A 14642-nucleotide genomic window follows, 5' to 3' on the forward strand; every position below is an offset into this window, starting at 1 on the left:
AAGTCAATTTTGGCCTGTAGGTGTCCTCAGGCCTGGACCCTTGTCCATCGTGAGAAATTTCGGGCAGATACGACAACGTACACTCAAGTTACAACAACTTCTTTGTTCATTGCTAAACGCTCAAAATGGCCACCACGCCACGCCCACACCGTCTGACGAAAAGTTTTTCTTTTAATAACTTTTCATCGTTAAGGTGTTGGGATGGTACAGACCAAGTTTGAAGTCCATCGGATGAAATCTCTAGGAGGAGTTCGTTAAAGTATAGCACTTTGACTTTTAGGCCTACTTCCTGTTGCCACTAGGGGGCGCTATGACTAAGTAAATATCGGCCTTTATTTGTCCTCAGGGTTGGACTCTTATGAATCCTGAAAAGTTTCGAGGTAATCGGACAATGTATACTCGAGTTACACCCACTTCCTGTTTCGGGCGCGAACGAACGCAAAATGGCCAAGACCGCCACGGCCCGCCCTATGACGAAAAGTTTTTCTTTTAACAACTTTTCATCTTTAACGTCTTAAGATGGCACAGACCGAGTTTGAAGTTGATCGGATGAAATCTCTAGGAGGAGTTCATTAAAGTACGACATGTGGAAATGGCCAAAATCGCACTAATTTCGAACTTTGAAATCAAAATGGCGGACTTCCTGTTGGGTTTAGGGTATTGCTCTAATGAAGTTTTTTGTACATCTTGACATGCTACATATGTGTACCAAGTTCCGTGAGTCTACGTTAAACGCACTGAAGGGGCTCAGTTGTTCAGCTCAGTTTTTGAATATGTTAAGCCCCTCAAAAAGCCAATTCATTTGACGGGAAAAAGAATAGAAAAAGAGAGAGAGAATAATTCCTTCAGTTTCAATAGGGCCTTCGGCGCTCAGGCCCTAATTAGTTGGCCATGAAAATCCCCCTCCTGCCTGACTCTGAGTAATGCTGTGTGTTACTGTAGTTTTGATGCAGATCAGTTTGAAGTTACCTTTCTTAGCTGGTGGGATGGGTCAGACCGATCACTTTATCAGGTTGAGTAGAAGTCAGGGCCACGTACAACTTGTCATAAGAAGACATGGGCAGCCTGAAGAGCAGATGGAAACTCACAGGAGCATGGTACTCAAATTGAACTGTACTCCATTGAACTTATGCACCTATAGCCACAGCGACCCCACACTCCCCACAATGAATGACATTTTCTGTCATTCTTTGACTGTAAAAGCCTGCAAGCTCTCATCCTGCACATCTTGTGCGTGTACACACAAATGGGGGAGAAACTTTCACAAATAATTAACTTCATTTCAGATGTTCTGTTTGTTGACCTCAAAGAGGGAATGACACATGGGTGAAAAAATTGCTTTTTAAAATTTGCTCTACTGATGTCAACCACTGGGAAGGCTTCAGTCTCTCTGCCCGTCACATCCCTTTATTTCCTCCCATTTAGAAAATCATTGAAGCCAAACAGTGAACGGCATTGCTACTTTTCCTTTGTAGCAGAAGGAATGAATTGTGTTTAGTGGGATGATGAAAACCAGCAGTGATTTGTGAGGTTTGGGAGACTGCTGCTGGTGTCAAAGCAGCCATGTATATAATCAATCGGGGAGATGTTAGTCTGAGGAGGTGGATTTAACATTGTGATGTAATGCTAATTAGTAGGCCACCAGGAATGCATGGTAATTATAGTCAGAACTTGACGTATTTGTTTTAAATTGATTTCAAACAAAACTTTATTTTCATCACTTCACTTTCATCACTGATTGTCAGAGAGCAGATAGAGGGCCTTTGAGTGATGCAGCTCTTTATCTTAGAACAGTGTCAAGACACTCTGCTGCACTACCTCTTTCTCTTGCGTGTGCCCTCCATTATCTTAAAAAAAGACAGCGTTTGCAGTCCGAATACCGCTGATCCATGCTGATGACTGTTACTGGATTATCATTGTTAGCATCAGACATCTGTGCAAAAAGATAAACAAGGAGAAACACAAAACGGGAAATAAATGCACACTATGTGATGAAATATCCATAGCTCCATCACTCACACAAAGACCCAACTGGAAAGAGTAAATGCATGGCAAACATGCATCAGTTTTTCATTATAAGAAACTCAAAATTACATAATTTGTACTAGATTATTCAACGCAGGTCAAAACCTTTTTTTGTTGCATTTTTTTATTTACTTCAGCAATCAGTTTAAAAGAATAGTTTGACATTTTGATAAACATGCTGATACTTTCTGACAGAGCCAGGCAAGTTATTATCCCCTGTTTCCAGTCTTCATGATAAGTCGATTTAATTGAGAAAATAATCTGCAGATGAATTGATAATAAAAATAATTCCTAATTGCAGACCTAATGAGCTAAGCTAACAGGTTGCTGCCTAAGCATTATTTCCAGAATGTTAAACTATTCATTTAAGATAATAAACTGAACAACTTCCTGTAAGCCTTCAGAATATGTAGTGTTTGATGTTAAGAGCCAGTTCAGCAAGGGACATCGACAAAAAAAAAAAAAAAAAAAAGAGTGCTGGCCTTTTTTATTTTTTAAAGATCCAAATAGATAGCAGATAACCGTAGAAGAACTAAAGAGGCAAAAAGAAAACAAGCACTTAATTTGCTTTTGAGGTCAAGTGTATGATTTGTATTTAGCTGTTTTTGTATCCAAGGCAACATGTCGGATTAGTTGGTTAGCTTTGCCTCTTCACAGCAGGGTAGTTCCTGTGTTTGATCCTGGGGCCCTTCTGTTCTTATGGAGTCTGATTGGTCTCCTTGTGCTTGCATATTTCTCCTGTTGGATTTGGTGTTTCCGTTTCCCTATACGTTACAAAGACAAGTCAAGGGGATTGGAGACTCCTAAAATAGTCTTTTCTTGTGCCTACACCTGCGATGGACTGGCAATCTTATGAAGCATTTTCACTACCTCCAGCCCAATGTACCAATGCGTGCTGGGATAGGCTCCAGCTACCCATGACCTTGAGGAGGAATATGCAAGTATGCAAAGTACATTTTTCCAGCCACAAACTAAATATTGTTTTAACCTCCCTATTTTATTACAAGCTAGTTTGCATAGCCAAGTATCAAGAGCATTTGTAGCATTTATACCACTCACATATATATAATAAAAGATTCTCATTATTATGAGAAATGTTGTTTACTGTGATAGTTTTAAATTCTGCATCATCACATCACTTGCAGAGTGTTCACAGTATTGGTTTGATTGCTTATCTGAATAGTTATAGCAGCCTACATTTAAATGATTGATGGTGTTTTGTGCTTTGTCTCATTAGCATCTCATTCTGTTGATAAGTTCATTGTTTTCCTGTTAAAGAGACATTTTTACTCGGAGATGACAAGCTGCTTTATGCTTGTGGAATCATATGTGTGAACATGTTTGATTCAATCAGAGTCATTTGTTCCTCTCCGGTATATTAGCATAAGTGTGCTTTCATAGGACCTGCATCCTGCTGTGTGCTGTGTGTTGGCACGGTTTGTCTTTCACTTCACATGCTTACATTAGCTCAACGTGGTGTACATACATCCATCAAATTAATTTAAAATGTTTATGTAGATGATAAAACACCCAGAATGCTGTACTGAGGCCTCTGTGGTTTTTATTTTTTTATTGTTGCCTATAAATTCCATCTTGTTTGCTTGTTAAACCCATTTTAATTTCTAGTAAAGAAGTCAGGATGGGCTTTATAAATGCTACAAAACAGTCTTTCTCTTCCAGAGCAGTTTGGCTTTTTGCTCATATATTTTTATTTGTTTACGATACTGGATTTAACTGAAGTCAACTGTAAGTCCGTTTTTAACATTTATAAAAGAAAGGCTATCTGCGACATTTCACATATCTCATATTGATAAAAAAAAAAAAATGACAGGTTAATTATGCAGTAGAAAAGAATTACCCAGTACGAGATCATATCTTCGGCGTATTGCTCTAAAATGAAGAAGTAAATTAACACTAACATTTAGAGTGTGCAGAATTTATTAGTGACACATTTGACCTTTTAATCCTTGACAAAATATTTGCCCCCCTGTTGAATATTTCATTTCATTTGTACGGACTCATAATTGATACGCAGAAAAGGTTTTTGATTTTCATTATCATACTGGACATCTTTGAATGACAGGTGAAGTGTGATAAAAGCAAGGTCAAAATGACACCAAATGTTTTTTTTTTTCTTTTTTTAATACTGCATTATAAATATGACTGCACCTTTTGTTCTTTGTTCTTCACAAACTCACACTCACATTACCGCAGGAAACTGGCCTTTCCAGTGAAGCATGGCTGCAGCTTTCATGTCATTTACGTCTCATCAGTGCTGTTCCTGGTGAGCGATGATACTTGATATTCAGAGGGTAGCTTTGTCTCCTCAAATTAATCAGCTGCTCCTGTTTTCTTGTGCAGAGGAGAGAATCACCAGGGATATCTAGACATTGTTGGTGTAATGTACAATACTATAACAAAGGCAGGCTGTAAAACACGACCTGGAAATGTGCGTTTAAGATATTTTCAGATGTGGGCTTTTGTGATCAGGTGGATGTGAAGTGGCATAAATAATGCAAAATCCAGGAGATGTAGGGCTGATTAAGGAGCCCAGTAGTACTAGAATATTTGTGGCATGATTTGGACAATGGGCAGAACAACCATAGTCTGAGAGTCATTAGAGAAAATGGCGGAAACTATGATTACAGCTCCTGTTTAATACATTAGTATGGACTTGATGTAAAGATTGGGGAAGGATAAATGGAAATGTGTTTCTAAGACACTGAAGATTGGCTTACTGCTTTATTAGACTGTGTGTGTGTGTGTGTGTGTGTGTGTGTGTGTGTGTGTGTGTGTGTGTGTGTGTGTGTGTGTGTGGCTATAATATATATTTATTCTGAATGCAAAATGACGAAATGATCATGTTGTTTGATGAACTGTGTTCCGCTGTTCAATAAAACTTTTTAAGCGTGTACAACCAAACTTCAAAAAATCATTATTAGTGTTTAATTACTATGTACTTGGAATCATTCATTAAGACATCAGAGTTTTGTAAATTATATCTAGGGCTGAAACTCCAGATTATTGTTGATAATTTAATTTTACATTAACTTTTTTTTCAGTAAAATGTCAGAAAACTGGAAGATGCCTCACATTATCCCAGAGACCAAGGGGACGGCTTCACATTGCTTGTTTTGACTGAACAGCAGTCCAAAACCCAACAATATTTCATTCACAATAATATAAAACGGAGAAACACAGCACATCGTAATATTCAAGAAGCTTAAGGCAGCAAATCTTTATTTTTGCTTGATAAACAATTGAAAATAGTTTTAAAATAAAAATAACAAATTTTCTGTTGATTGATTCATCGTACCGTCACAATACAGTACTTCTTAATGTCAATAAACAATACAATTAAATTATTAGCCAGCATAATTTGTAGTAATAGTGGCCAACATGTCTTCACAAAGGAGTCCTACTATTATAGACATTGAGATGTCAGCGGTTGAAATCAGGTATTGTTTTGACGGTAATTCAGATGTGTGTCAGAGAGACGCTAAGTCTCAGTGGGGTGTGTGGCATGAGTGCTTTTTCCCCTCCCCTTCTTTTCTTCTCTTGCATCTCTAAGCGTTGACTGGATTGTGTTTGACAGATATGGAGTTTGGAGAGCGGCTGGCCTCCCCATCATCAGCCCCGTCCTCCCTTCACATGGCCTCCTCTTCAGCCAGCTCCTCCCCTGCTCCACCCCAAACACCCTCCACAAAGTGCAGCCCGGCCCCTAGCCCCGCAGCCAGCTCTCCTGTCACCACCTGTGGTACGTACACACACACACACACACACACACACACACACACACACACACACACACACACACACACACACACACACACACACACACACACACACACACACACACACACACACACACATCATCATTCATTATTTTAGGTGGGTTAAGGTTTGAGTGTGCACTGCTTCAAACAACATTAATAATCAAAAACAAAACAGCTTTAAATTCACAAGCTATTAATAAATGTAAATAATGCACCATTCTGACTGACTTTATAATCAGTATACACTTCATAACCAACCTTCCACACAAACTTTTTTTTTTAATTAAGAAGAGACAAAATCCATTTGGAGGAGACGTCCAACTAAATTTTGTTGAAAACACGGAATTAAAATTTAGCAAAAATGAGGGGGCTTAAGACACCTTCTACCAGTCTTAACATGTTACAGACAATTTTGATAGGAATGGAAAGGCTGTTGAATTAATGAATGCTCACAATTAAAAAGCTTTGTACGCCCTTGTGAATGTCTTTTGACAACCTTTAGCTCCAGTTTATCCTGTGTGATTTGACATGTCTGTCAGCCTCACAGTGTGCATGCAGCCGCCAACATCCTCTTGTTTTCTCTGAATACTAATTGTGGTCAAAGCCATTATGCATTGAGAAGCGGTGATGCATAAGCTGTCAGATTACCCCTGACCACAAAATAATGTGCAAATTTACATACTGTGGTTTGTGATTATTTTTTTTCTTCATGATAAGATGCCCCAAAAAGAAGTTTTTTTTTTTTTTTTTTTTGTCGTGCTATCACAATGAAGAACACATTAGAGACATTCTCATAAATTATTCATTTTCAGACCCCCACACCAAACGTGCACAGAAATTTCCCAGAGCATTTATTTTGGACTGAACACTAAATGCTGAAAGCACATTGGCACCTCTGTAGTCACATCGCTCTTATGATTATCGAGTAAATTGAGTTCTTTTAAGAGATTTCTTATCCCCTGTGGGAAGTAGAAGAAAGATACCACACAACCAATGATGGTAACACCTCTGAATAGGATTATACTAGCTTTCATACTCTTAAAAGCGTTATACTTGCTGAAACTAGGTGTAAACTAAGACACATGTTTATGCAGCACTGCCTAGTGAATTTAACCCAGTAAGAACAAATTTCCGATTTTATATTGGCATCTGAGAAAAGTCATGACCGGGTTATTTTGAAGATGTTGGTGAAAGAGTTTACTGTTCCAGTACAGCAGAAGTACATTATATAAAGTCAAGGTTAAACTCTAAGACTCAATAATAATAATAATAATAATAATAAAGCCTGGGTTTTTAGGGTTTCTGGCTCCTCTTTTACATCAGTTAAATTGTGCCAATCAATCAATCATTGTATTATTGTGTCAAGCCCAAACAGGCTTACAAGACACTATTATTTACAGCAAAGGACCAGATACCAGAATAGCAACATAAATAACATATATTAAACAAATAAAACTCCTTGTTTTCCCCAGGCTTTAGAGACCAAGGTCGCCAACTTAAACATTAAATATAAACAACCACTAATGGAGTAGTTGTCATCAGCACACCAAAACGTTTCTGGATTTTGAACAGACATTTCATGTAAGATGGGTGTTCTTTAACCTGACTCCGCCAGATGTATTGCTTCGCATTTGATCGGCATATCCATCTGGGAACTTTCCGTTGGAGAACTTTTGGGAAGGGGCAAAAATACTGGTTAGGTGATTGGATAAACCATCGGTCTATCACCACCTATGTTGGTAATAGATGGGCCAAATCAACCAATCAGATCAAACTCTTGCCGAAAGCAGTCAGGAGAAAAGCAAAAACATATTTTCCTCCGAGAAAAGCCTCCAGTGCCGATTTTTGCTCTTCTTTCAATGAAGGAATACTTTCAAATTTGGATAAAACGTGCGCGATAGCTACACTCCTCTCATCCGTGGAAGGTGCCATGTTGTTTAGACTGAACAGTCTCTTCTCGTTGCGTCACACCTAAACCCGCCTCAAAACCAACGCTGATTGGTCGGTCGTTTGGCAAACGGCTCCAAATCTTCTCTATCTCAAGATGCCAGACTGATCTGCGAGTGGAAAACTGGAGCTCGCGAGATCAGGACGGTCTCACGAGGCTAGGTGTTCTTAACGCATCATAATAAGGACAATACAAAAAAAAATGGGATTAATTCTCAACTTCTCCTAATTCACATAGTTCCCACAACTTTTGATCTTCTTGGATGTTTTTAAATCTCCCCACTTAAAGGGCAAAGATTCCTGTTCTCAACTGAGCCACTAACGACCTCTGACTCCTCGATAAGTTTGCTGTAAGATAAAGTTCAGGACCACAATAATGTTTGATTCGAATATAAATATAAAGTTTTTTTTCTTCTCATTTTCTAAATATGAGTGGGTGTACCAGACCCTGAATCATTCATGATTATCACTATGAACAGATTCTCAGATGGCCGAGTCTCTTATTTGCTGAAACAATTTTTGAACAGATCCCCTCGAATTCACAGCTTTTTCTTCAGTTTTACTCTACTCTTTTTTTTTTTTTTTTTTTTTTTTTTTTTTTTTTAACCTTTGTTTTGTCTTCCCGTCGATCATGAACTTGTTGTCCTTCTGGGTCAAAGTTGAATTTTTCGATGCTTTTGACGCTATTTTTTAAAGTTTTTGTCACTTATTTCAATGCTTTTTAAATTCATGTCCATTAAACCTAATTCATATGACATTATACCTCATTTTTCAGTAAAAAAAAAAAAAGCAGAACTTATGTGTTATTTTGACTTACAGATCAGAGGATGGGTTCGATACAACGCACATTCATGCATCCATGTTATTTCTTAGGCAATTTGGTTGAAAGAAACCCTGATATAAAAAAACTTTGAAAACGGGGCAAATTCGACCCGAGGACAACACAAGGGTTAAGAATAAAGTAGTGTCTCAAGTGGTCCTCAATTGTATCATGGTATTTACAATTGATGAGTTTTAAAATGTATAATTATACCATGATATCTTAAATCCATTGTTGTGTATGTGTACTGGGTATGTAAATAGAATATCTGGATAGACAATGTTTCTAGATAGCGAGAATAACCAATAAATGACTATGTAAATCAATAGGTTATATTTGAAGCATTTTTTAACTGTCTCCGTTGTTCTCCAGGCCATCTGTTCCAGATAACTGGGGATGAACGTTTAAATATGTCTGGCAGCTCCAATGGTTTTCCTTTGGTCAGCCATCCAGCTTTTGGTCTCTACACATCAAGTTCAGGACGCTCTGAGTTTGGAGGCCTAGGAAGCCTGGGTTTGTCTGCCTTGGCTGCTCACTCCCAGTTTGGTACATTTCCAGGTAGGGGAGCTTAAGGTGCAATGCTTTTTATGTTTTATTAATGGAGGTGAAGATGAATATTGACTTCTTGGTAGAGTTAATTTCATTATTTTGTGGTCTTCCTGGATTATATCTTTATCAGGACAATAGTATACTGTATGTCCGTTTGTATTTGCCTTGTCCATGAAATGCAACCGTGCAAAAGTAAGCTTTTCCTTATGTTGTCAGTTGTCATCATTTATTCTAGTTGGCAGGTACAATTTAAAAACTCCGCTGCAACAGAAATAGAAGTTGACTTTATTTTCTTAGCCCTTTTAGTCTTCCCACAAAACTTTGAGTTTTTTACATGTTTTTATGTTAAAAATAGTTAGATAAATTCTTAATGATATCTGATCTGCATGCTTTTTGGGTGATATCATGACGCTCAGTACAAAGTTAATGGAAGTTTTACAAAGCACTAGCTGATTTAGAAGAAGGCTGTTCTTTGAAACTGTTGCAGTTGTGACATGTCTAGTAGATGAGGTTGATCTTTGCAGCTATTCTGCCAGATAACCTCTGCTTTAACTTATCAGCTCTTAATATAAAAAGATGACGTCACAGTCAGTGGAATCTTCTTGTTATCAATGCAAAACTATATTTTGAACTGTGTGATTAGTGCTGTTGACAGGTTGGATAAAACATGCTCTTATAACCTGTTGGCAGATTGGATTCTCTGCATATCTAGATAAAGTGTCTATTTGTGACAAACTGAACCGTACACTATCTTGCTCCCCCACTCCAGACTGGTGGCAGCCATCTGAGGCACACACCAGAGGAGCAGCAGCCTTTTTCCCTCCTCTTCTGGGTCTGCATCCTGTATTTGCATCAACCTTCAAAAGCCACAATCCCATTCAGTTGCAGTCACGTACCTCAGGTAAAAAAAAAGCCAGCTCATGCCTAAGGTCATACATGTTGTAGTAGTTTCAAGCAAAGAGGCTCTAGAAAAAAATGTTTTTGTATAACATTGAAATACTAATGTTAACATTATGAGACGTATTGTCCTCCTAATGTGTTTGACTCATATTGCTTGTTCTCATGAGTATCCATCTAAAGAAATGCACAATGTCAGTTTCTGTAGGTGTAACTGGAGCAGTGAATGGTAGGAGTGCTTCTTCTCCTACTGGGCACTCTGCTGTGAACACCAGTTCATTTCAAACAAAGGGAAACACAGAGAAAACTGAGGCCAATAGTAGTCAGAGTCAAAAGAGCAGACAAGACCTGGGCCAACTGCAACGCAAAATCACCCAGAAAACGAAAGAAAAGGTAATACTGTTTTTTAACAATACACTGTATTACACCCACTTCATTGTTCGGTTGTTTCTGGCACCCTTTCTCCAGTTTTCCTTGATTTAAAAAATGTGGACTTTCATTATTATTTAGAAACCCAACAAAAGACCATTAGAGACCTCCAGCATGAGCGGCAGCCAATCGGGATCATTGTCAGATAGCTCTTCCAGTGATGGTGAGGTGAGCAGCAGTGATCCCGATGATATGGAGGAGGAGGAGGAGGACAATGATGAAGATGAGGATGATCAGAGCAATGCCAGTGAGGACTCTGATTCAGAAAAAGACAGTCAAGTGAAAAGGAAAGTCAAGGTAAGTGTCTCTAATTAAACTTTTTTTTTTTTTTTTTTTTTTAAATATTCAGTAGCATACTCAGTTTTGAAAACCAGTGGACACCGTTTTTTACGTCTAACATTTTTAAAAGCTTGACAAAGATTTTCCCTTTTTTTTTTTTTTATTTTCAGAATAATGTACTAAGCTGAAAATAAGTTAGTTAGTGTCTGACCAATTTGCTCTCTAAAAAGTAAACGTTAGATGGTTTGTCAAAAGCAGCCATGGTGGTGGGCGGCAGACTGGATGTATGTGCTCGCTGACAGAGCTGCCACTGTGAGGCTCTCTCCGTAGGAGCTGACATGACATACTGTCTTTTCCTCATCCTCCTACTTAGCGGCTGACACAGAACACGTCTGAGAGTAAAAAGAAGAGACCTTGTACTGCAGATGGAAATACAACTCACGACAGTCATCGTGACACTGTTCCTTTGACTTCCCCATACCACTTGCAGTCCTCTTCTCATCCCGCTGGCCTGTCACAGTCCGCAGCGCTGTTCCTCCAGAGCTCCAGGACTGCAGAGGAGGAAGGCCAGCAGCACATCAGTGTCATCCAGGCCACTGGGTTGGCAGCCGGCAACCGTCCCCTGGAAGCGTCCCGCAGGGAGTCCTCTCCTCTGCCCTCCAGGTCCTCACCCAACCCCATCTCCTTCTCCAACACACCTAAACACTTACATCCTTCCACCTCACCAAAGCACTTCTCTCATTTGTCTTCACCACAGCATAGCCCTGTCGCCTCCTCTCCAAAACCTCATGCTCTCTGTTCCCCTTCAAAACCCCTGTCTCTGTGTTCCTCACCCAAGCCTCTCTCCCTCTCTTCTATACCCAGACCACCAACACTGTTAGCCTCACAAAAGCCTCCCCAAAACCTCCATAAATCCAAATTCCTGATGCCCTCTCTGAAGCACACCCAGCTGGTTGATGGCATAAAGGAGAGCAGTGGAAACCTTATGGACGAAAGATCATTACACTTGCACAGTTTTAAATTAAAACAGGTGAGTTATATTTGTTATTCACATGGCTGCATTGAAGCTGATTCTGTTTTGTTTATATGAATTTTGCCAAAGGTGCAAGATTTTTTTATATATATACCGCATGTGAGTCTGACCGCTATATGACGAGAGGTGACAATGCATTTAGCTCTATTGGGAATACTTCACAAAATTGACAAGCAATTAGCTCTGTTACGCTCTGGGATGTTTGTTATCAGAAGAGGAGAAATCTGTCTCTTTTAAGGACTCTGTTATTGTCACTATTTTGAAAAGGAGGGAAACTGTAGCAGTCTGTAACAAGAGGTTTTTAATGATGGTGGTACATTAAATACAGACTTTTGATTGAGTATAACAATAGCAACAAATACAAGATGACAGCTAGAGTCGCATAATGGCACGAAGCCGAACAATTTGAAAATATTTTTCACAGCATCCTTTTTTTTTTCTTTACTGTACTGTAGTTGACAGGCTTGGGCCTGCTTGTCATTGTCCCTATCTTTTATTACACTTTAAATTCCTTCATTCACAGCCCACAGCAATGTAATATAAGTGACAGCTTGTATAATTACTTCCTTTTTTTTTCTTTGTTTCCTTTTCTTTTTAATTTTTACTTTTGAAGCCCCACCACTCCAAGGACTTCCTGAAGCCAGCTTTCTCTCTGCGACCTAAGAGCCAGAACTGGTTTAAAAGTCAAAAAAATTTAGCATCCTCTTCGTCGTTGCTGACGCAGCATAAACATTCGTCAGATACGTTGAGCAGTCTGTCTCTCCCACACAGCAATGACACCAATCTGTTCCTGAACCACCACCTTAATGGAGTGATTCACGGCGCAGTTCAGGATTCCCCTTTGGCCCTCATCACTAAACCACGCAGCCAGAGCAGCACCCCTAGTAGCAAGCCCCTCCTGGTAGCCACCAACCCTCCCTATCCCACGCCCATCAACCTAAGCACTGGCACTAAGGAGATGTCGGGCAGCTCTGCTTTCCCACTTAAATGTTCAGCCTCATCAGGTCTTGCTCACAGAACAATGAAGACTAGCACTCCCAAGTCTCTGAATACAGGAAAGAGCCTCTCTAAAACCAACTCATCCTATCCACCGGTAGACTCAGTCAGAGGTAGTGAGTCCGATATCCACAGCAGCAGGGACTCAGATGACTCTTTAGGAAATGACTTTGATGATGAAGACGATGAAGACGATATTGAGGATGAAGATTCTGGCAGTAGCCTGTCAGGTTAGATTCAACAGACCTTTCTTTAATTGAACAAAGAAATGCCATCAACAGCATGTTATTGCAGATATATAAGATGTTAGATGAGGTTTGGTTGTGAAAAGAATGCTAATTAGGATATCATATTTTTTTCCCTGTGTCACGCTGGAATCCTCTGCAGAGTCGGGGAGCAATCTGGATAGCGACTCTGATGGCTCTGAGGATGATATGAAGGAGTGCGGTGAGACAGAAGCAGACAGCGATGCAGAAAGGACTCCCCTGGAACTCGCTAAAGAGTCCTCTTTGAACCTCTCCGCCAACTGCTCCCTGCTGAACCTGAAGATCATCAAGCCTCCTAGTTTACCAAGTAGCCTACTCGCCCCCACCACAGTGACCAGCTCAGGGACACTAAGTAACCACAGCACCCTATCGCCTCCCTTCAAGTTTGCCACACTCCCAGGTAGCAAATCTGGGTTTGCTTGAAAGCCAAATGCATCCAGTTTCAGTTTACAATTTAATAAGATAATTTAATGTGTGATTCAGTTTTCAGGAAAGTGTTCACTCCACTCACTCACTCACTCACTCACTCACACTCACTCACTCACTCACTCACTCACTCAGATAACAGAGTAGGATCATGACCAAAGTCAGCATGGTGTTTATTTTTCCCCCACTCACTTTGCTTATTCAGACTATCCAACCCATCAGTGGAAAAAGCATGCTTATTTCTCCAGTATGAAAACACGAATGTACTCAATGGTTCCAGGTTAAAATGAGCTCTCTGGAAGAAATTGGTTGCATCATTGTTTTGATGGTCCCCGGCAGCTTTTGCTTTAATAATCCAGGCAGGTGCTTTACACATCTGATACTGGATGAGTCACGGAGCATATTACGCTACTAACAGTGCTGGATTCTGAATTGCCATAATGAAAAAAGTATTCTTTTCTTTTTCCTTTTAAAAGCAGTAATTGAAAAATCATGTCACAGCAGTATGCCGTGAATTACCCTTAATGACACATTTATAAACTTTTACATTTATTAAGTAATTTACACTATCTGCACCTCTAAAACCACTAAACTGTCATGGTGGCGATGAGGCTTGTTGCTGTACAAGCTCTAATCCTGTGTTTTGCACTTCTCTTATGTGTCAAAAGGTCTGAATATTGTTTGCTATTTATGTTGCTGTGACCTGTCCACTGACCTGTATGGTCATATAAGTGTCGTTGTAAAGTTAGCTATTTAATATAAAAAAAAAAACACAATCCACAATAAATGGATGTCTAACATGATCTCCTTTTTGTTTGTGGTTTTATATTTGCAATAATGTGCCCCCCTCCTTATTTTGTGTAGTGGATATATCTGTAAACATGGCAGGTTTATGGATTTGTTCACATCCCACTGGAGGTGTGAAAAGCGCTGAGTCATTTCTCCTGTTTTCTAGGATCGGGGAAGAGGAGGAGAGTAACGGATGAGAGAGTTCTGGGGTTGCCTCTTGAGTTTGGGTAAGATATTGTGCTTGCACTTCACATTAAAAGAGATGCATAAAGGTTTGACAGTCTGACAGTGTTCCTTTTTTCCTTACTGTTATATTCCCTGTATTATTTGTGTTTATGCAATTGGTGTTGTAGTAAAATGTCAGCTCACTGGAGGCTGATGAATGACCTTTTCTAAAAGGTCATCTGTGG

General features: G+C 39.5%; 1 protein-coding gene across 6 annotated transcripts in view; it reads left to right on the forward strand.

The window, feature by feature from the left end:
- baz2bb (bromodomain adjacent to zinc finger domain, 2Bb) overlaps positions 1-14642 on the forward strand; it is a 54274-nt gene that overhangs the window by 20660 nt on the left and 18972 nt on the right. For all 6 annotated transcript variants that reach the window (XM_028590823.1, XM_028590824.1, XM_028590826.1 and 3 more), the window contains exons 3-12: positions 5621-5782; positions 8941-9126; positions 9887-10018; positions 10214-10407; positions 10525-10740; positions 11096-11385; positions 11587-11752; positions 12369-12981; positions 13139-13417; positions 14399-14459. In XM_028590823.1, coding sequence (XP_028446624.1) covers positions 5623-5782; positions 8941-9126; positions 9887-10018; positions 10214-10407; positions 10525-10740; positions 11096-11385; positions 11587-11752; positions 12369-12981; positions 13139-13417; positions 14399-14459 — 2297 coding nt within the window. In that variant the 5' untranslated portion in view covers positions 5621-5622. The remainder of the gene's footprint in view (positions 1-5620; positions 5783-8940; positions 9127-9886; positions 10019-10213; positions 10408-10524; positions 10741-11095; positions 11386-11586; positions 11753-12368; positions 12982-13138; positions 13418-14398; positions 14460-14642) is intronic.

The sequence above is a fragment of the Perca flavescens genome, chromosome 11 (genome assembly GCF_004354835.1).
Source record: "Perca flavescens isolate YP-PL-M2 chromosome 11, PFLA_1.0, whole genome shotgun sequence".
In the NCBI taxonomy this organism is placed as follows: Eukaryota; Metazoa; Chordata; class Actinopteri; order Perciformes; family Percidae; genus Perca; species Perca flavescens.